The sequence below is a fragment of the Pieris napi genome, chromosome 15, assembly GCF_905475465.1.
Source record: "Pieris napi chromosome 15, ilPieNapi1.2, whole genome shotgun sequence".
In the NCBI taxonomy this organism is placed as follows: domain Eukaryota; kingdom Metazoa; phylum Arthropoda; class Insecta; order Lepidoptera; family Pieridae; genus Pieris; species Pieris napi.
This window is the reverse complement of record NC_062248.1, coordinates 5668622-5691912: the sequence shown is the minus strand read 5'-3', so window position 1 is coordinate 5691912 and position 23291 is coordinate 5668622. Positions and strand designations below refer to the sequence as shown.

Sequence of the window (23291 nt, the reverse complement as noted above, 5' to 3'; positions counted from 1 at the left end):
AGTAACAAATTAAAATTGGTTACAAAAAATGATTCTTTATTACATTTATTATATTGTTTTGACGATGTCTTGTTAACCACAACTAGTTCTAAAGTTAACTAAGAAAAATGAAGCGATTTATAGTTTTCAAATCAAGTCCTCGCGTAATCATCTCGGCTATTAAAATGAAACGTGTCACGGGGACGAAGAGAAGTGCATTTCGCTAATGAAGTCAATATAGCGGTTAAGCGCGTATTGTGAAGCGAGTTGGGATTGCGCAGTGCGCTGGGCGGGCGGGCGGCAGGGCGAGGGCGGGCGGCGGGCGTCGCTGGCAGTTCTCGCGCAGAAGCGGTGTGGTGTTCACTCGGCCGCGCGCCACGGCGCGACATGCCCAGCTGATGTTTATTTATACCGCGAGCTCGGCGGAGGGCGCGCGCGGGAGGCGTCCCCCTCCGCGGCAGCACGGGTCCGCGTGATGCAGCCGAGCGAGCCAGCCGACGCCGCGCTCGCCGCTAGCGGAAGCCCCCCCCAGCGCGGCCTCAACGGTGGCCGCTTCGACTTCGACGACGGCGGCACCTACTGCGGAGGCTGGGAGGACGGCAAGGCCCATGGCCATGGTGTGTGCACGGGGCCCAAAGGCCAAGGAGCGTACGCCGGCTCCTGGCATTATGGATTCGAAGTATCCGGCGTCTACACCTGGCCCAGGTGAGATAGTGTCTCAGCCCGGGCCTCGCACGTGCCCGAAATCCGCGTCCGAAGCGACTCCAAAAATAGTCCGCTATTAATAATTGAGTTCGGTGTTTCGCTAGAAAACGCGTGTACCAGCGGTGAAAGTGCCTAATGTTTCAGTCGTCGAGGAACTATATCTACATATCGATCTGTAGTGTATGATGATGATAAGATATTGATAACGCATGCCGTGTAACTATAACTGAAACGTTCTTATTGCCCCGTCAATTGACCCATTGTTAGATGTAAACAAGTCTATTAGACACCATGCTAATATATTTGCTGAAGCATAACGCTTTTATAAATTGTAATTGAGGCTAATGTGTTGCAGATGTTCAATCTTTCAGTCACGGGGACTGACATGTGACTGAAAATTGTCTAATAACATTCTACATTACATTACGTACTGATTTTTCTTAATCTCTTATGTTGTATACAGTATACTTAAACTAAGCCTTGTTAAAAAATAACTTCCAGTTAGACTTAGTACAATCAATAGAAATTAAATATTAACTATCCTACAATACCATAGAACTATATCGAACACCTAGCTTAAAACCCGTCATTAAAAATTTATATTATTATATGAGATATAGACATCAAACAGTATGTGGCTCGGGCAGAATGCGTTGCTGTGCCAGGCTTTCCTATTAATCTCGGCGGACGCCTCCCGTGTAACCCACATTCGCCAGGTCGTTGCTCCATCAAAATAGTGTGAACCCGCGACATTGTAATTGAGTTATACATTTTTTTAATATCATACATTATCCTGTTTTCCACGTGAATAGCCAAAATAAATAAAACTTTTACCCCGACGTTTTAGTGGGATCCCATGTATTGAGTTTTGAAAGTAGATAAAAAACCCCTTGATTTTTTTAGGCTAATAAATAAGTGCTTATAATACAGTAAAATAAGAGAAACCTAATAATAGTAAACCCAAAACCGTAATTCTGGAAACTTCACAAAATAAGCAGTACGTTGATACCTATGGTTAGGTTTTTATAAGTATTAGGACATAAGAGGTTCCCTCTTAATAATAAAAAATATATAAGGCGTGTATATATTTTTTTTTCGGACATGCACATAGCATTAATTTTATACGGAATACGTAGAAATAATAAAATTGCATCTTCAAAGAACACCAACCTTTAATCTTTTTTAATTTCTAGATAAATAGTAATACATTATGATATTTGGGCTTTAAACTCACTGAAGTTAATTATGTTGATTAATACTTATATAAATATATTATATGTGCTAGATGCACACGTCCTAGAAAATTGGGAAATAATATTTATTTTTGATATAATTATTTATTTCAAAATCAAGCTTTCTTACTCAATGGAGTGGACATGGTGAACACATATAAAACCCGCTCACCATCTACAATATAGATAATTCCTGTAAAATTTGAAGAAGACACTATTCTCCTAGTGTCTAGAGAAATAATATCACTTCCGAATGCCCTTGACCTGTCAAATATCACTCACATGCCATAATAATATATAAAACCTAGCTCTAACCACTAGGGTGGCTCTAGTTGACATCTTGACCTAGAATGTAGATGGTTACAAAAGTACTCAACACTTTGACTTAACAACGTCTCGAGATTTCACATCTTAATTAACTTTGGTGAAGAAGTGTGCTTTACATTTGTCATATATCGTTTTTGTTCAGTTTTACATATGTATATAACATTATTTTACAGTTAAATAAAAAATAATAGCTAATTATAAACTCATTTTGCTGTATGAAATCGTATAAACAACAATTTAAGATCAAATAATCATTGCTCAACTTGTTCGTGTCGGAAAAACGCTCCATTGTTTCTGCTAACCTTGCTTAACGAAGAGCAATCGTAAAGAAAAGTAAAATGTTAAATTTATTTTGATATTTAATTGTTATAATAAATCGTTTCGTTTTGATTACAACAAATACTCTATTTGAAGTCTCGTGTGGGGTGGGCACATTTCAGTGTATTTTTCATTGATCATTGAGAACAACGAACGATAAATCAATGAATAAGAATATGAAAATGCCTTCTATGCTTGAAGTAGTAGAACCTGAAAAAAAAATGTTTCGCCTGGAATCTAATCACCTCTGGATTATAACGGCTTAAAAATTACTTCTTGTTAATCTGTGTGTGATTTCGGCGGAATTACAAGGCGTTATTAAACATTCTCATGTTGATATACTATCAAAATTAGATAGACTTATAATATGTCAGTAATAAGTTCACGTGTATTTTTATACTTCATAAATGAAATGAGCGACCAACTTGATCGATGGTTTAGACACAGAAAAATTTATATTTTTATCATTAATACTGAACTTATAGTAAGACGAAGTTGGTATAATAAAACGGACGCTTATTATAAATAAACTCCCTCCGTGGCTTAATTGGCAACACAGTGCGTATCCGAGAACCTGGGTTCGATAGGTGGCGAAACAAAAAATCGTTACAAGTTCAAATAAAAGAATGCTGACGCCAGCCTTAATAATTCACTCACTGAAACAGACGCAGCAATTTTTCCACGCCTATCAACAAGTAACGAGGCTTTCCGCGCACTTATTAAATTATTAACATGTAGCAAATAATTATAACCTAAAATATAATTAAAGTCATTTATTTGGCTCAAAGCGAAAGTGCTGAGAAGTAATTTACTATAAGTACGACAACTTATTATGGGTTGACCAATTTTAAATCCTTAATATATATCTGCTATACATAATAATAATATCAAAATAGTAAGACTCTACAAATGGTTAGGAGTAGCTTTGTTAATATTGCTTTAGTATTTTAGAGATTTGGTTGAATTATGATATACATACTTAAATTCAATCGGAAATTAGTTTGCATAAGTGCACTGTTAAGTAAAAATAAAATGTCGGTGTCACCTCGTCATAGTTGAGCGTAATTTCATGGGAATGATGCGTCATGATACGTGGGCGGACAATACCGTCCTGTAACGTACAACGAAGAAAAACAATGTACCTGTTTTTCAAGACTTTTCGTTTGAATTAAACGATACTGAGAATATTAATAAAATATTTCGCAACACTTGCATTACAATAGTATAGTATTATTTATAGTTCCTAATTTAAAACTAAACATCTCTTTTTTCGCTTTACCTATTTAATATAAAGTATTCCTATTTTTGAGGACCTCATATTTTTCCATGTATATCATGACAATTTTTCCTGATTCATGTTTTCATAGGCAAGACTGTAGGTGATCAGCATTATGTGCATGACACACATCACCGGTCAAAATGAAACATATATTGAAACAGTGACATTCGAACCAACGGCCTTAGGTCAATGTCATAGGCTAAACCACGGGGCTAACACTGCTCTCTCACCTCACTGCACGCGGTTTAACTATAAACAAACTTAAGGTGTAATAAATCAGTATTACTCTTGTTAAATAAATTTTTAGATAAACCCGGTTACAATAAAGTTTTGTTTGCTTTTGCGAGGATTCCTTTACTTTAATCTTGTGTATGTAAAATTGGCAACATCTGTATTTCATTGTGTGTATATGAGTACGCATCCCCTTAACACAATATTTGAATTACATACTTAAAGGTAAATATTGAAGTGAACCTGATCAAACAAATGTTCACCGCCCGAGCCTATATTGAAAGTTCTTAATTTCTCCAATACACAGTTGTTAATTTAAGTTTACTGCAAAGTTGTCTCTATGTTACGTCATGGTGTGTCTACAGTTAGCTCTGTAATTTTTATTTATAACATTCATTTTTATTTACAATGTTCATTGATAAACGAATTTGTCTAAAACGTGCGAGTTTTTGGGATGGAACAGACAAAAAAATTACATTTCTACGTAAAAATAGTCAGTGAAAGATCCAGAAACGTGTTGAGGTTAATGTACCTTCGTACCTCTGTATTTGCAAACTAAATTCTATATAAGACCAGCTAAAACACTGGTACTCAGTAGTAATGAGAAGGTATACATTTACATAGAAAACAGGGGTGAATACTGTAGGGAGTAGCGACGCCGCCCTAGTTCTCGTTCAAGGTTATTTAGTTTCAGTGTTGTCGGTAATATTATACGTAGACGAAGTACTGCCTGTAAAACAACAGATCACACAAAAAATATAAGATTTGTTTCTTCTCCATTATCTAGACTTCTGTAAAATTTATTTTCGATGGTGATGGTGGTGCCATTAGTAGGCTTTAGTTAGAGTTTCGAGTAATGTTAATATGTGTGACAATAAGTAGATTTGACACCGCTTTTCTCCTATAACCAATCTCAGTGCAACTATTAAAATACGATTGTCCGTTTTTTTTTAATCGTAAAGCAAACTTTAACTTCTATATAAAGATAACATATGTTATGAAGAACGGTCTGAATAACTGTTTTGATTGTTACATGCAGCTGAATCTTATCATCGTTCGTCAAGCCAGAAGCCAAATTTCATCCGTATTGACTTGTGTCTTGCTTTCCACTACCGTTTATTTTTGAGGCACTATTTCCCGCTCACCACATTTTGTGATTTATAACTGCAATTTGAGGTGTTTCCGACTTCGAAAAGTAGCTACCACATCATTAAAGACTTGCAGCCATGGTCAGAGTACCTTAAAAACCTTAAAAAGACCTTAAAACTAAACTTTTGTAAACATAACGTACTTAAAGTTGATATTGTCACTCTTATTGTTAAAGAGGCTATCACTATATGAATTAAGCAGATACGAAATACGTTTATACGTATGCACGTGTGTATACATTTTAAAAGGGAACATTAAAGAATATTTTTATCCACTTTCTCATTCTCTATGGTCTATAAGATTTCTCATTACGCGCAACAAAGTTAGAAAAATAATTCATATAGAAAAATATTTTTGTTCATAGTCCTAAAAAACTACACAGTCTACATAAAGTATGGGCGTAGTTAAAGCTACAAGTCGCCTTCGAATAAATAATGACGTAGTTACGTAGAATTATATTTTATTAATAAATGAACCTCGTAGCTTACGTCAATTCAATAGAACATCGTTCATTCTCTAGTCTCTGCTTTACATGTAAAACTATTTCAAGTAGGTACCAGTTGCAAGCATTACTGTTATTAATAATAAGTACGATTCCAAAATGTTACGACACTATTTTTCATTAAGCTTTTAGAATAGCTTTATGTCCGTTTTAGATACCAATAGACGAAATCAATTTGATATTATAGAATTTTCTTTATTTATTTAAATCATCCCGAAGGTATAAGCATATACTACGGATCACCAGTTGCTACGATCCCGACATACCTCCTTCGCTTCATCCACTTTCATGACATTCACTTACTTTTAACTTGTCCCTCTAGTATCTTCTGGATTTGGTCCAGGTAGATACGTCAAGCTTACCTAACCCGACTTCACGAGTCTTTTTTAACACCAATAATAATCCAAAAAACTCGTATATTACTGGAAAAGTTTTATAGCAATTGGAAGGTTATTTAAAGTACAAGTATTTAACACAACAACCATATTAATTCTCTTTCGAACGTAAAAACACTGTTACGGATTGTAACGTGAATTTATTTCATCATTATTTACATACTCGCATGAACCAAAGACAATAAAATATATGTTCCAAAATTTCACGTGAAATATGTATATATTTAATTATATACCACGTGAAAATAAAATAACTTATTTTTTATATTTGGGATAATTAGCATTTATTTGCTATACAACTCAGTCATTTACTTAAACTAAAGGTTTCTTACCAATTCGATTCTTACATTTCGGAAAAACAATAGATCTTTTTTAGTATTTTCTTTTAAAATTAGTATTATCCTTTTGATAATGTAACCGTAAACTTACCCAAATAAAACAGTTAGTCCACCGCACCGTTTTACTAAAGTCTGTTTCTTTTTACAGCGTAAACATAATTGAGTTACTAACTTAAAAAGTTAGAAGAGTAGTAGAGTTTTTATGAATAAGGGTTAGAATATAAAAAAAGTTTCAAAATCGTATTTAAAAATTGTTTTTCCGAATTCCAGTGGGAGCTCATTCGAGGGACAATGGCAAAACGGAAAGCGCCACGGCCTGGGCGTGGAAACTCGAGACCGATGGCTGTACCGTGGAGAATGGACACAAGGCTACAAAGGTCGCTATGGAGTCAGACAGAGCACTACCAGCAACGCCAAGTATGAAGGCACCTGGGCAAACGGAATGCAAGATGGATACGGCTCTGAAACATACGCCGACGGCGGTCAGTACATACTCATTGCCAAATGATTTGAATACCGACTAAAATACTTCAGTTTACATGACCGTGACGTTCTAGTGTTGTGTAATCTTAGGATTTTTAAATCATAACAATTAAAACCACATTGGCAACGGCTAAACGATATAAATTAAACATACATTCACTTGTCTTGTGTCTCTGGAATTCTAATATATTCTGTATATATTCCTGACGTCATCACAGGGAGTAAATCGTAAGGATCATGAGAAACTCTAACATTTTGATAGTTGGAATTTATCATCTGGATACAATATATAATGCATTTATACCCAAAAGTGCGACATGACATTAGAGATTTATGTGTCTATTTCACTGGTCACGTTTTACTACTTCCACACTTAATTCCGGTGTTATATGAGGGATAGAGAAAGCTTAGATTTTACAATAAGTACAGCTATTATAAAAAAATTATGTTGACAATCAAGTCTATAAGTTAACAACGTTGAGGAATATTTAATTTCCAAGGAAGTGTAACTATGGGATTATCCTATAGGACAAATATAAAATTGACTCATGTTTTGCTTTTGTAAGCAGTTATTGATATTATTGCCTACATTTTATACCGGACATGTTTTCATAAATTAGTCATCGTTCGAAACGGTTCATAAAAGCTTGGCCTACCGGTCGTTATCTATTTTATAGCTGCGAACAAATTTTCCTATACAAGACTCAATCCCTCCTGGTACAATTCTTTCCACAGCTTAATAATAGCGCAGATGGAAAGCACCCAGTGACCTATATAATGAATGTGGACTAAAAAGAAAACCACAGTTGTGCAATGCCTACAAAAACATTAGTCGGTGCGTGATGCTATGCACAATAATTTAATCTCGGTTCAAATGAATCACGCTGCAAGCAGTAATACGATTCCAATGAATTCTAACGTTTATCAATAAATACATTGTATTATCGGATAGATTTATCTTAAAGTGGATGTTTTCAAAAAAGATTTTTTAATGTATTTAATGCTTTTTATTCCGTTCCACAATCTATACTGAGGATAGATATATTATAAATAAAGCGCAAGACACTGTAAAAAGTATTAAGAATTTTAACTTCGTTCACGAATGCATAGCAATTCGCATTCAAAGTCTAAGAGATCAAAACTACAGCAATCGCTTGATTCTTTGTTTTTCTTAAAGTCAATAGAGAAACAAATCCCACTGTTGCGTAGCTATAGTTTGTAAGTACAGAGTGCTATGGCAACGCGTCACGTAATAATATTCGGCTTGTTGAGTCACGGCCGCATTAAGATTTGTCATTCATAAAATCGCGGATGTAACATTCTTCCAAATTTAATATTGAAAATTCGTAAAGAATTATTACTGTTGCTCTTAAATTTAAACATACTTTCGCCATCCTTCAATTCCATTTGCTATTTAGATACAGTAAATTTAGATTGATTTATGTGTTTCAATGGTTAACAGCTGTAGAACGGCTACTGATAGGAAATATCGGTAGGCATTTTCATTTGTTTTATATGAATGGATTTTGTGAGTTGGCCCTGCACGCTCCGCCATCTGCGGCCCTCAACGGTTAAAATTAGCATGGACACGCCTGCTTTGCGCGCCGCATCGACATTTATCGACGGCTTATTTCGTGCTAAAACAAAAGAATAAGATTTGAAGAAACTATAATCAACTAAATATTAGTCCAACATTGCTTATTTCTTAGAGAGTTTAATTCTCCGAACAACATATTTACTAAGCAATAAAAAAGCTGTATAAATGAAATGAAATGTTACACGAACAACGCTTTGATATAGGTAGTAGTTTTAAGATTATAAACGATCGATATATTCGATTACACAATAAGAGGGTTCGAATCCCAGGGAATTAACTGCCACATGTGTAATTACTTGAGAATAGAACAAATAGTGTACATTTTATTCTTATTGCATTTGTCAGGGTAAGGTTTTAAGCCCCAATCATTTTAATGATGTTTTTATCCCAACACCAATTTTACCATTTTGTTATAAATATTTCTGCATTTTTAGAGCATGTGAGGTTTTATGCGAAAGTTCAGTAATTCCGCTTGAATTTATAAATCCAATGAATGCGTGTTGCATTGCAGATGTTTTAAAATTAAAAAATAGGACGTATTTAGTACTTTAATGGGCAATAAACATAACAGTTTTTAAATGTGTTTAATTCTCTATTGAGTAAACTTATTAATTGCTTCAATAGAACTAAAATAATACCAATTCGTTGTCGCTATTTTTCTATTGTAAGTAATGGATTCGGAAGGCCAACTCTTATAGACTGATCATAAATTTATTACTTCTCGATGAATATCTCAAACTCGTTTAAAATTCCACGTTGATTCTTCCACAATATTTCAAATGGGCTTCCTTTTGTTACAAAAAGGCTGACCTTAAATGATGGAAGCCCGATTCGGTCCCGCCTTTGTCTTCTAACCTTTCTGCCTATTTTACCGTATACCTATTTTCAATTATTATAAACATTTACCGCTTAACAGCAAATGATGGTAAATCATTACCATAGTTTGACCATATCATTTTATGACCAATTTTGACTTACCATTTCATAAACATGACTAAATTTACGTTCGGGCCACGACGTGGCCGACCTGAACTTAAAGATGCCACATTTAAATCATAATTAGAATAAGTTTAGTCTACGTAACGTAAAATAACACAGATATAACAGAAATTTATTAAATTTATACGGAACCATATATTTCTATATTATTATTTTTGCACACCAGGTTGGGTTAGCTTGCCATTTTGTTCTACAGGGTAAAAAATATAAATTCCATATCAATATGATCATTTAAATGATCGATTTAAATCGATAACATAAATAAAAAATATTTTACTAATACTTTACAGGAACGTATCAAGGACAATGGATGCGAGGGCTCCGTCATGGCTATGGAGTGCGGACGTCAGCGCCATTCGGTCTCGCATCCCACTATCGTGGTGGTGCACGGGAGCACCGGGGCTCCATGTCGTCCCTGGCGGACACGGGTATTCCAGATCCCTCCGATAGACGCAACCATCGCATGGACGAAGCGAGAGGCGGCTTCGTGCTTAGAACCAGCTCTGATGAGCCTCCAAGAAGACGGGGCTCATTGGGAGAAAAGGCGAAGAAGGGGTTGTTCAATGTAAGTTTTTCCTGTTTTGGTTTTCCTATATTGATAAGGGATTCTACGATTGCCTATTAGATTCATTCAGAAAGTGAGAAGATATACATTTAATGATAGAAATATCAAGTACATCTCAATTTTTATTGAATACTGCATAGTTTTTCCTTTTGTATTTATAAATGCAACTAGGATACAGAAGATTACAGAGCGTTATAAAAAAATATCAAGCCTTTATCGTGTCAACTTTACACATTATCAGTCGGGTTGGGTACGATTACTCGATATATTTTTAACTTTAATTGTCTCCTAATACATAAAACCATAGGCACTAAGTGTAATTATTTTGTTCTAGCAAGTGAGAAAATACTCTACTGATTAATATTTTTAAAACAACTCAGTTATAGTACATATTTTTATATTTGCGTAGGTATTTATAAAACCTGTAGGATGAGTCAAACTTTGTTTTTCAAAATTGCATATGATTATTATCTAAATTAAATATATAATTTCAGAGGTTTCGTCGTGAGCGCAGTGCTGGCGACTTGGATCCGCGAGGGACTGCTTCAGTCAGGTCTGGAGGTTCCGGCGGGTCCGCAGCCTCTTGGGTCTCGTCCGTCGAGAGCACTCATTCCGCCACGACGAGGGTCTCGTTGCATACCAACTCCAACACTAGTTTTATTGTTGAGGTAATATAGGAAATAAAATACCCTCTTACTGTGCGATTGTTTATTTCATATACTGGATGCTCAGTAAGTAATATATAGAGATTGTCGGAACAGAAATTGGTCAGATTATAGCTATTGGTATATGTTTCGGATCATAAGCCCTAAATTGGACAAACTTGCCTGCTTAGGAAATAATTAATATACTAGCTATAAGATGTCTATAATTTGGTGTTACTTATTTACATCTTCTATTAATTAAATAATTAACTTTAGAATCATCTTATTCGATAGTTTCAACGAATTTAAGAATGATTATTCTAATTTGCTTTACAAAAAACACTATGATAGAAATCAGCGAATTTATGGCTAATAATTTTACAGGACGAACACTTAGATGCTTCTGTTACTGAAACGTATATGGGAGAATGGAAAAATGACAAACGAACTGGCTTCGGTATTAGTGAGCGCAGTGACGGCCTTCGATATGAAGGAGAATGGTTTTCAAATAGAAAGTATGGCTACGGTGTAACAACGTTTAGAGATGGCACAAGAGAGGAGGGAAAATACAAAAACAACGTTTTAATAACAAGCCAGAAACGCAAACATATGTTTCTCATGCGTTCGGCTAAATTTCGCGAACGGATCGACTCAGCGGTTAATGCTGCGCAGCGGGCTTCTAAAATTGCATTACAAAAAGCTGATATTGCTATTTCCAGGTACTTGGTGGTACTATTTTGTTTCTTCCTGCTTTATCTTTTAAACTTATTTAAAAAAATATTAGACCTTAACCAAGAAATCTTTAAACATCTAGAATTGTAAATGATTTAAATAGATATGATTGCATTTCATGAATTAAATGAGCTCATTGCATTACAGGACAGCAACGGCGCGGGGGAAAGCAGAGCAAGCCGATGAAGCGGCGGACCAAGCTAAAGAAGACTGTGATATAGCACAAGCTACTGCTAAGCAGTTCGCTCCCGATTTCAGGCATCCCGGATTTGATAGAATAGGTTTAAGAGAACGATATAGACAAAAGCCTTTTGAATCACAGGTAACGGCACCCCCAGTGCAAGAATCTGAAAAGATCTTGGACGGAAAGAGCATTCCAAATCACATCCCTCCGACCCACACGCAACTTCCTCAAATGAATAAAATTCCAAATTCAATATCTTCTAGAAGACCTTCGGCGCAATATGGAAAACCACCAGCACAGTCTGTTGACCCTAGATATGCAAATAATACTAATTATAACACTGACGATAGAAATACAGGAACAACCTATGACTCTTACTATAATGCCTCGCACGATACATGGCCTAATAGTGGTAATTTACAAAATCCTGCTTTTGATAGTCAAAAACAATATCAAGGAGATTCCGGAGCCAGTTTTGGCTTAAATCCACAAGCTACAGCGTACCGCTTGCAACAACAACAAAGCGTCGATCAGAGTAATCAACAATACACCAATCAAGATCGTCGAGTGTCATCAGCAACGAGGCAGTCACTGAATCAAAGAATACCGCAAGAGTGGAATGCTGGACCAGGAGTTTCAAGACGACAAAGTATACTTGCTCAACCACGTCACGACCCGCAAAGCACCACGTACGTGGATAGTGGCACAGCAGTATATGGTCGAAATGGACTACGTACGGGAACGATTCATTCGGAAGGAGCACTGGATAAGCAGACGCCTAATGTTGACCAACAAGGCTATCGACAAGATACACAAACATATAGACAACAAGAACCGGCGTATAGACCAGGCCCAGATCAACAGTTTAGCCAACAGCCTGATCTCCAAAATTATAGACAAGCACCGGACCAGCAACTTTACAGGCAACCGACTATGGACCAACAACAGTATCGGCAGCCTACGGATCAGGATGTCATTAATGGAGAGAGAGATTTAAGGCAGACAACAAGTCGGCCATCGATTGATTACTTCGATCACTATAAAAGACCCCCAAGCCGAGATTCGAGTGTCGACAGATACGGAAGGCGATCAAGACAACCGTCGGTTGAAGCTGCAGTACCAAGTAGCGGGTCAAGGTCAGGGTCTATAGCCCCACAACCAGCTTCATCATCGCGTCCACCATCCCGAGCGGCTACTCCCGCTAGTAATGGACACCTAGCCTCTGGCCGAGGGTCTATCTCCCGCGCGTCGTCTCGGGAACAACAGCCTTTTGAAGATACGTTATTGCGGAAGCGTAATTTGGGTCAAGAAATATCACCATCTCCTTATCAGCCAAAGCGTACGGAGAGTTTGTATGTTACGCAAAACCCGACGCCACCACCGGCTGCGCCTATGGGAAGCGGTGGTGGCGGCGGAGGCGGCGGTGGACGCAAGGTAAGATTATCTTCTTATTAAACAGACCGAACTGTTTTTTACTTAATAGAACTCAACCTATCTATCGGGTTTAAATATTTAAAAGAAAGTATAACACAAAATTTATTATTTTACGAACATTAAGCTTCGAATTCATGAAGAGGCATTGTGAATAACCTAGCAACTTTCCGTAAATATTTTAAAATTGAACATGTTAAACTTACGAATACTATTTTATTTAATAAAATAAAAATGAAATGCTAATGAGAATGAGCCTAAATCTGGCTTGCAAAGTATCGTGACACATTACTTTCGGTTAGTGTAATTACCGGACTAACTAAAATCATTTGGCACTCGTACAACACAATTAAAAAATACAAATAGCAGAAGCGTAATCGTGTCGTGACATAATCTTTAACCTTCCGGAAGTGATTCATTAAACCTTAATTTGAATTAAGATATGTTGACTATTCTATTGGCTATCATCTTGATCAATTAAAAAATATATAATATTGTAAAAATCACGGATAAAACAGATGGTTATAGTCGTACACGTTTGGCTCGGGAGTCGGGATGCGGTGGGTGGGCGGCGGGAGCTCGCCAGCCCGTTCTATTTCTAATTTGAGACAGTCATTCGTTGCCGCTTTCCGCGCTTCACCTCTTTACTAGATATAAATAGGAAATTCCGAATATTTTATAAAATAAACAAAACTATTTATTTGCGGCATTCACACCATAAAAACTTGTGTAACATTTTACGACATGAAGTAACAAAAGTTTTGATAACGTGAGGTGTAGATATTTTGAGTAACAATTTAAATAATGTGGTACCAAGTGGATGAAGAGGAAGATGAAGATCTTATGTGCTCGCCGGCGATTCTCGCCCGGCGGGCCTCTGAAAGTTGGATCAATGTTCCTCCCGTTGAGGTATATTAATAAGGGCATTACTAAATTCATGTAACTTCGACGATTCCACTTAAACCACTTTCGTTGAAAACCTTCTATTTGGATGGATAGTATGAGAAAAATTGATAAAACAAGCTACTTCTTCGGCTTAACTTCAAATCAGCAAAATGCCAAATCTAAAACAATCCCTAGTAGTGGTTTTATATAGGACATTTTCAAAATATTATTATTTCAAGATAAAAAATTATAACTTTCCAGATGTTGAGTACGCCTCAGGCCCTCCAACGTAAAAAGTCGTTGCCAGACGTCGCTGGAATGCCAAGAATGCCAGATGGCGGCGGTATGTCCCGCGAAGAGGTGTCAGCTCTTGGCTCCGCGCGGAGAGAGGAGGTGCGACGAATGTACGAAGAGTCAGAGAAATTAAGAGCCAACCCTCTACTCTACTTAGTCAGTCCGCAAGTCAAGGTAATTTAACAAAAACTAGATTTATTCAAATACATATATAAAAACATAAATGGAGTGACAATACAATAACGGTTAACATTATTCCTTGTCTTCTATTTCGTAGACAAACAAGTCTTAGCGCTAACATAAACAAATAAATGTCGTTAATTCACAAAGAATTATTATCCATATTATAATAGAAACAAATGAATGTTAATTATATTTTCAGGACTGGTTTTCGCGGCAACAGCTAATAATCTTGGTGCTGTTCATCAACATCTCATTAGGAATTATGTTCTTCAAGCTACTCACGTAGCGGCGGCCGGAGGCGCGCACGCGCCGGCCACTATGAGAAAGCCGCAATACATGTATAACTCGATTAACAATTTATTACGATTCAAAATCCTTTTGTGTAAAACGAACAGTTAATGTAAGGAGTCCAAGGATACTATTCCTTTTGTAATTAAGGAACTTCGGTTTGCTAGTGTAATTAATGGTGTACGTGTGCGATGTAAGACAAAATTGAATATCGAAGTGCAAATGCCCCTTAGCGCAGAGACCAACTTGTGTGTATGATCGCTGTGTCCCGGCGATAAAAGTGTGAGCTGCACTCATCGCTTTAAGCCTGCATATTGTAGGTGTTCGCAATTTACATGGGGAAACATTTTATATATAAACCTCGATATACGGAATTAACGCACAGTAAAGTTACTGAAAGTAATACTTATATATTTGTAAATAATTATATCACATTAGCCTTCCTATTGTATTAGAACTCACTTTGTTTTTTGTTTCTATTGTTTATGGAAGCGTTGTTGTTACTTCTTCAAGTCAGAATATTTAAAAAATGGTACACTTTTGTTATTTCAACTTTTAGTCATTTATTTAAACCGATGGGCCGTTTTATACAAACTTTAGATTGTGATCTACGTCAATTTGTCCTTATAAAATGTTATATATCTATATTTATATGATTATTTAGTGGGCGTAAGATTGTTTAAATGACATGGTTCATGACAATGCGCGCAGTTGTTAAATTGTTAATTTTAAATGCATTACAATTTTATCACAGTTTCATTATGTAAAAACATAAGTTATCGTTAAGATATTTAATTACTTGTATCAATTTTATCTACGTTTCAAAAATAAAATATTTTAACAAAAGTATATAGCTTATTATTTTTAATCATATTATTCGTTTTAACTTTCTTAACTTGTAGAGTTTATTACATATTTAAATAAAAATCTGAAAGGGATATCGACGCGATTTTATTACATTAATTTACATAACTTAATGTTTCGAATGCCATCGTGGTGACCGAGAGACTGCCACATCATGTTTACAAATAACTCAAACGATAATCATATAGTTTGATTGTTTTACATTAAGAATAATATTAAGAGCGAAAGAGACTTACTGTTACTGTCAGATTTAGAGACGAGATTTTTTACAGTTATAAATTGACGTTCAGGCGGTTTCATTTAAATGTGTAGTACCTGCCTTTACATGATAAGCTAAAGACAGGATATAACAGCACATACAAAAAATAATAAAACAGTAAATACAATAAATTTCAGCTTTCTGCGGTTTAAGTTAAAATTTACAAGTTATTTTCCTTTGAAAATTGAAACCAGGGCTCTCTGAGTTTATTAAACAAATAGATATACATAGATATAGACAAGCAAATAGTTCGTAAGCTACCAGTAGCTAACTCTCTTTCACGACTCCTTTTCCAGTCCTTGATTATTTAATTGTAATTAATTATTTGCATGCAATCAAAAACTATTTTTAATAATGCCAAAGAAGTATAACTTCTTACGCGCGTTACGCGTACATAAGTACACGCACCCTTTTTTTATAGTATAAGATATAATTATTTGAAATAACTATTTAATTGACACACTGACACATATTTGAGAACACGGAAAACGTTTTACTAAGCTCTATATACTATGTGTCCATCTTTCTTTAATCAATTAGATTAATACTCTACGGCTTCGGCCAATACCAAGGTAGCTTAGCTAGTCATGAATATACCTCAGTCACTTTTATCCAAATCAGACTTTACGCGGGCAAAACGTACTGAAAAATGAACGACCGGATTTTAGACCAAGAAAGCTACACTCAAAGTACACCGGTACAGAACTTTTACTTTCAAGTGTTTTATTAAGTTCAATTTGTGTAAATTACTTTATTGTGACTATTTTAAGGCAAAGGCGGCACACGATGATGGAATAGATTTAGATGATTTGCTCCCGAAGATTGGTGAATTTGGATTATACCAGAAGTGTTTGCTATGGCTCGTGTGTCTACCTGCATGTCTACCTTGCGGGTTTTGTGCATTTAATCAATTGTTTATGACAGACACTCCAGATCACTGGTGTCGAGTGCCACAGTTAAGTAATTTTTCGTTGGAGGAACGTAAAATGATGTCGATCCCAAAAAAGGTAAAAACCCTTTTTAAAATACACATACAAATCGCGAAATTTCGCAACATTATTAAAATTAACAAGTTTCAGGCAGAAGACAATTCTACTTATGAAAGTTGTGTGCGATATTCCGTAAATTGGACTGAAATTATGGAATTAAATCAGTCGATACATATAAATGAGAGTTGGCCGTTAGAGCCCTGTCTGGATGGCTATGAATACGATAGGTCCGAAGTAATATCCTCTGTTGTAATAGATGTAAGTATTTTATTTTATTAACGCTTTTTCACTTTAGTTCTGATATCCACTTAAATACAATATCATACTATAGGTACTATAGTCTCTAAAGATTTAGTTTAATAATGTATATCATGATTTCAGTTCGATTTAGTTTGTGACTATGATGTTTATCCAACCCTTGGATTAGTAGCATTAAATGTAGGTGGGCCTGTAGGAGTATATTCGTTTGGCATTTTAAACGACCGTATCGGAAGAAAGAAATCCTTCTTTGCATGCCTATCAACACTATTACTGGGCAGTATTATGACTGCATATGCACACGAATATTGGTTTTGGGTTGTAGCAAGGATTATTGTCGGATTAACAATTCCAGCTGTTTATCAAATACCTTTTATAATTTGTGAGTACATATTCATAAGTATACTCCTTAATAATGTTTGTATTTAATTCTCATATATACAATATCGTTTCAGCTCTAGAACTAGCAGGACCTAACTATAGATCATTTGTTACTGTAATGACCTGCATATTTTATACCCTTGGATTAATATTGTTATCCGGAGTGACGTACGTACTTCGTGATTGGCGATCTCTGGCTTTAGCCACTTCCGTCCCATTCTTTTTTTACTATCTATATTGGTTTGTTCTACCGGAGTCTCCTAGATGGCTACTAATGAAAGAAAGACTGGAGGAGGCTAATAACATTTTAAAAACGATAGCTAGAGTAAACGGCAAACATTTACCTGAAGAATTCACAACTAAGCTCCAAAAACAGGTTCTAGAACAAAAAGAACACGGCGTGAAAGAAACTAAAAATGCAAACGCATTTTCGTTATGCAAGACTCCTAATATGCGACTTAAGACGATTTTGATAACTTTAAACTGGTGCGCATCTGAAATGGTGTACGTCGGCCTTAGCTATTATGGGCCAGCCATCGGTAGCAATCAATATATGAGTTTTTTCCTGTCGTCAGCGGTGGAAATTCCTAGTTACATAGTTTGTTGGATTCTTATGGACAAGGTAGGCCGGCGCTGGCCTTTATGCTTATCAATGGTTATCAGTGGAATTTTTTGCATGGTCACTGTACTTTTACCAAATGGTAATAAAACAAATAAGCCCTTATTATATACAAATACAAATCCAAATACTCTCTCTATTATCTCTCTTCTGTTTGTAGATGCTGAAACTGAAACGCTGATACTGTATTTGATATCGAAATGTTTTATATCCGCATCATTCTTGATCATTTACCCGTATGCTGGAGAATTATACCCGACAGAGTTGAGAGGTGTTGGCATCGGTACTTCGGCGTACATCGGAGGACTTGGTTTAATAATAATACCTTTTATAAATTACTTGGTAAGAAAGCTGATATTTCATTACCTACAAGAAAGGTGTTCTTAATATAGTTATACATAAAGCCTTAAAGGATGTAGGTAGGTTTTTGTAAAGTGAACAACTTTACAACTTACAACTGTACCTATTATAATACAATAAAGAAAAATTTATATAGGTAGTGTGAAAATCCTGTGTTGTTCTTTCATATTAAATTTTTTTCATTCCTTCGCAATACAGCTTTTGATATTCATCTATTAAATAAGGAGATAATAACATTTCTAAACAGGGAACGAATAACTTAGTACTGCCGTTAGTTTTGATGGGGGCATTATCGGTTGTTGGAGGTTTAACAGCACTCCGGTTACCAGAAACTCTACACACGTCACTACCACAAACCGCTGAGGAGGGTGAGGAAATTGGCAAAGATTGGACGTACAAAGATTGCTGGAGTTGCGGAGGACCCAGGTAATGTGAGGCAACGAATTACATCAACATCCAATTTTAATGTAATCGAAAAAATGCAACAATTTATTTGAATTAATTTAAGTTATATGAGTAATAGTCTAAGATCCGACCGCGTGATTTATACGTTCATATGTTTGATTAATAAAATATAATTTTTATCGATATTTATAACTAAACCAATGCAGATCCGCAAAGGTGGCCATCCAAATTTGGCCGCAATTAATTTTAATTAAAATGTAATTAATTATTTATTTTTGAACAATTACGTTCACTTGTAATTGTTAAAAAATATATTTCATTAGAAAGAAATATACCTGAGATACCGAGAAAGTTCAAGGTGCCATCCCTCACTTGGCCGCAACCTAATGTCAGCCAGGTGTAAACAGGTATAATTTCGTTAAATATATACGTTCATAATGTATTATCATGTTATACATACCAAATTGAAGATTAATTCTTTCCCTACATGATGAGATATAGGTGCCTATGCAAAAATGCCCGCAAATAGTGACTGCCAACGATTAAAGATAAATAAAAGCAAGAGAAACTTAAGATAAACACCCCATGTCGAATAAAGATAGAGCATCCCAGCTGCTTGTCGTTTTTATGCTACTGCGCATGCGTCCATAGGCAAGGTGGCAAAATTTATTTAAAAGATAAATTTTATATTTAAAATGACGTTTCACAGTTAAAAAATATTGTTTTAGTTGAATATAATTAAAAAAATATTGAAAACACTAGTTTGGTAGATTAATTATTATGACATATTATTTTTACTGCTCAATTTTTGGAGTATTTTAAACTCCAAGCAAATACGCGAGCTACTAGTTGAGCACCTTATCTATGGACGCATGCGCAGTAGCATAAAAACGACAAGCAGCTGGGATGCTCTATCTTTATTCGACATGGGGTGTTTATCTTAAGTTTCTCTCGCTTTTATTTATCTTTAATCGTTGGCAGTCACTATTTGCGGGCATTTTTGCATAGGCACCTATATCTCATCATGTAGGGAAAGAATTAATCTTCAATTTGGTATGTATAACATGATAATACATTATGAACGTATATATTTAACGAAATTATACCTGTTTACACCTGGCTGACATTAGGTTGCGGCCAAGTGAGGGATGGCACCTTGAACTTTCTCGGTATCTCAGGTATATTTCTTTCTAATGAAATATATTTTTTAACAATTACAAGTGAACGTAATTGTTCAAAAATAAATAATTAATTACATTTTAATTAAAATTAATTGCGGCCAAATTTGGATGGCCACCTTTGCGGATCTGCATTGGTTTAGTTATAAATATCGATAAAAATTATATTTTATTAATCAAACATATGAACGTATAAATCACGCGGTCGGATCTCGTACTATAATAATATGTACAAACAAATATACGTAATGCTTATACAACTTTCTGCATAAATCACGAGTGGGTGGATATTGACAGGTCTATTTTTATAAGAGATTCCTTTATTGTCGTACAATTTACCACATTGTAAGCAACTGGAATTTGTTTATGATGTCTAAATCGTGTTATCTATAAACTTTAAGAATTTACGTCAGTGCCATAATGATTTTTATTAAAAAGTAAAAGTACTTTACTTTTTGATTTTCTTTTAAGAAATAAGAAAAAAGTACTATCTTTATCCCTAATGAAAAACACAGAAACAGACAAACAATTAAAACTGGTGCATTTAGTACATTTATTTTGCAGACAAGTGGAATCAGAAGGCGATTCATATGAGAACTTGGATCAATTGGAGCTGACCCAGGCTCCAATAATTGAAGATGAAGTATCAGAACTTCGACCGGCTAGACGGAGTTCCATGAGAAAGTTGGTACGCCAGGCGAGCATACTTGAAACACAACGAGACCACGACGGCAGCCTCAAGATGACTTATTGGTTTTAGTTTTCGGCGCCTCGTAATGATTCTGATAACTTTTTTATATTTTGGATGGTACCTCATTGTTTAGATTGCTACAATAGATATTTAGGCCAGTCTGAATGATTTACGTTATTAAAGAAATTGTCTATATCCAAGTTCTTGATTACATAGAGATATTATCAGTGGCGTAACAATACGGTGGCAGGGCTGGCAAAATGCCACGGGCCCCCGACCCAAGAGATATTATGTTCTATGGATGAATGTGAAGTCTCCAATACGCATTGGGCTAGCTTGGGGACTACATACCATTCCCTCTCTAAGAGAGGAGGCCTATGGCCATTAGTGGGACATATACAACGAGTACGCTGAAAAATCTCGAAAACTGAGTAGGTACAACGATTTTTACTGATAGGGCCCCATCAAAAGAATTTGCCACGGGCCCCAGGTGGTATAGTTACGCCACTGGATATTACTAAGTTGATATAAGAGATATATAAAGAGTCTGCGCATCTGAGGCGTCAGTTTCCTCTTCTTTGTAAGGTAAAATAATTCTGTGACGAACCTTCAAAAATTATAGCTTAGCCGAAACATTAAGCTAAGATAGAATACGAAGCCAGCCTCATAAAATTTAATTGTTGTATTGTGTGTTTTGGTTTTTATAGATTGTAACAGATTTTATTATTAACAATACTTTAATATTTATTTTTGTAATACTGTTTTTGAAGAAATGTTCGACGTTACTTGAAATACTATATATTTTTATAATAACCATATAAAACAGACAATTAAGCGTCATTCACTTAGTACCAATGCATAGGTTGTTATTTTGTTCCTATTTCAGAATTTTAGTAAAGTTCTTTAACGCAAATTTATTACAATATTTACATACCTATGTTAAAGAGTTTTTATTTAAATGTGTTGTGCTCGCGTAATATTTTGCTTTTTACTCATAGTTTATTAGATATGTAGAAAATTTACATAGATTTTAACTAGGTTTATATATAGTTTAACATTTTCAGTCAATATTGCCGTGTAAATCTTGTGATTTAAGTGTTCTGAGAACTTTAAACGAACAGTGTCTAGTTAATGTAGAATAATTTCTTACATATCGAGCGGCAATATCGCTAATGAACTTAACCTTAAAGCATGTTAATACGCCCTTGAACTAATTGTCTATAAATTTCACTTGATAGATAAAAACAAATACTCGCTGAGGCCTATGATAGAAATAAAAACATGTAATTCAGTAACTAGCCGATTCCGATGTAAAAATATATAAGAAATCAGTAAACTTTTAATAAAATACCAAAGGATTTACGAGAATCTGAGTTTTGCTATATTATTAACACTTAGAAGGCAATTATGACAAGCATATCACGTACTATCAATATAGCAATTTCGATTTCTAGTTATGTATATAATTATTAATGTGCAATGTTCCAAGTTCGCGGCGTCATCGCTACGGAAATGAATAAAACTATAAGGAAATTAACATTTGCGGTTAGATGGCGATATTAGAGAGATTCGATTCCCAATATTGTATAATTATTGTGTCAAATAGTTAATATTAAAATTTTATATGGTAAGACAGCATCAACTTTGTTAGTCATTTATTTACTTATTTAGGTAACCAACAGCTTATATAAAACATAAAAGTTTCAATGTGTGTTACAATAATAGCAGGATTAAAATTTTTATTAACATTTGTAATTTAAAAAATAACTTATATTGAAATAGTTATTAATTTCTTTGTTACTAAAAATATGGAGACGTTTACAAATAAAAAGTTTAATTTGTTTTTATGTATGATTGTACCAGATTCGATAATTTCAATATTGGAGTCTGGAAAGTTCCATTTTGGGCGACAAATAAAACCACATTATTTATTTCATACGCATTTACTAAAAATTATATATTTTGTATAACATTAATTCTAAATAGGATACATCATAACTAATATACAAATTAACATATTTACAATATTATCTAATTAATTACATATATTTGTCTCGAGATTAACTACAACTTCACGAAAGATTTGTAATAATAGTCAGAAAAATAATGTTTTAGTTACTATAAATTCGTTAATATATGTAGAATATTCTAAGTCAATAAAAAAATAAAAATACCTTTATCAAGTCAAAATTATTCCAGTCAGTTGCCCTTATTAAATTAAAAAAAAGACGTTTAATACAAAATAATCAAAATTGTACCAGAAAGCTGGTTCAAAATTATTACAAAAATAGTATAGTTAAAACGTTACGGTGAGTACTAGTAAAGTTTGACACGAAAAATATTCCTTCCTATATTCTCGGCTTTATTATAAAACGAATAAACGTAAAATACTAAAATAAAAAAAAAATTAATGGCTCTGGCACGGTTTGTGCATTAGCCAGCGTCAAGTATAAGATTTTTATAATTCGTGCTTTTTGCCTTAGAAATTTCTACCCTCCCAAAGGCCGAGAACAAATTTAAATTAAATTAAAACTTGCCCTCGAACCG

The 23291-nt window shown here is 34.9% G+C and overlaps 2 protein-coding genes across 5 annotated transcripts; both read left to right on the top strand.

Annotated features, from left to right (window-relative positions):
• The first annotated feature begins 326 nt into the window (after positions 1-326).
• Positions 327-15589, top strand: LOC125056888 (junctophilin-1). 2 transcript variants are annotated; one of them, XM_047660217.1, is made up of 8 exons: positions 327-684; positions 6726-6937; positions 9825-10099; positions 10594-10767; positions 11128-11462; positions 11623-13093; positions 14237-14443; positions 14652-15589. In XM_047660217.1, the coding sequence occupies exons 1-8, from the start codon at positions 455-457 to the stop codon at positions 14736-14738; spliced, it is 2991 nt and encodes a 996-aa protein (XP_047516173.1). In that variant the 5' UTR covers positions 327-454; the 3' UTR covers positions 14739-15589. The 2 variants fall into 2 exon arrangements, with proteins under 2 accessions (XP_047516173.1, XP_047516174.1); XM_047660218.1 differs by lacking the exons at positions 327-684; positions 6726-6937; positions 9825-10099; ... (1 more) ...; positions 11128-11462; positions 11623-13093 and adding an exon at positions 13552-13999.
• Positions 15590-16444: 855 nt separating this feature from the next.
• LOC125056891 (carcinine transporter) lies at positions 16445-23159 on the top strand. Of its 3 annotated transcripts, none has more exons than XM_047660230.1 (8): positions 16445-16560; positions 16634-16870; positions 16943-17110; positions 17234-17492; positions 17566-18192; positions 18271-18452; positions 18718-18896; positions 20618-23159. In XM_047660230.1, exons 1-8 carry the CDS (start codon positions 16513-16515, stop codon positions 20811-20813), a joined length of 1896 nt encoding a protein of 631 aa, XP_047516186.1. In that variant the 5' UTR covers positions 16445-16512; the 3' UTR covers positions 20814-23159. The 3 variants fall into 3 exon arrangements, with proteins under 3 accessions (XP_047516186.1, XP_047516185.1, XP_047516187.1); XM_047660229.1 differs by having other exon boundaries at positions 16937-17110; XM_047660231.1 differs by lacking the exon at positions 16445-16560 and having other exon boundaries at positions 16777-16870; positions 16947-17110.
• Positions 23160-23291: the final 132 nt, after the last annotated feature.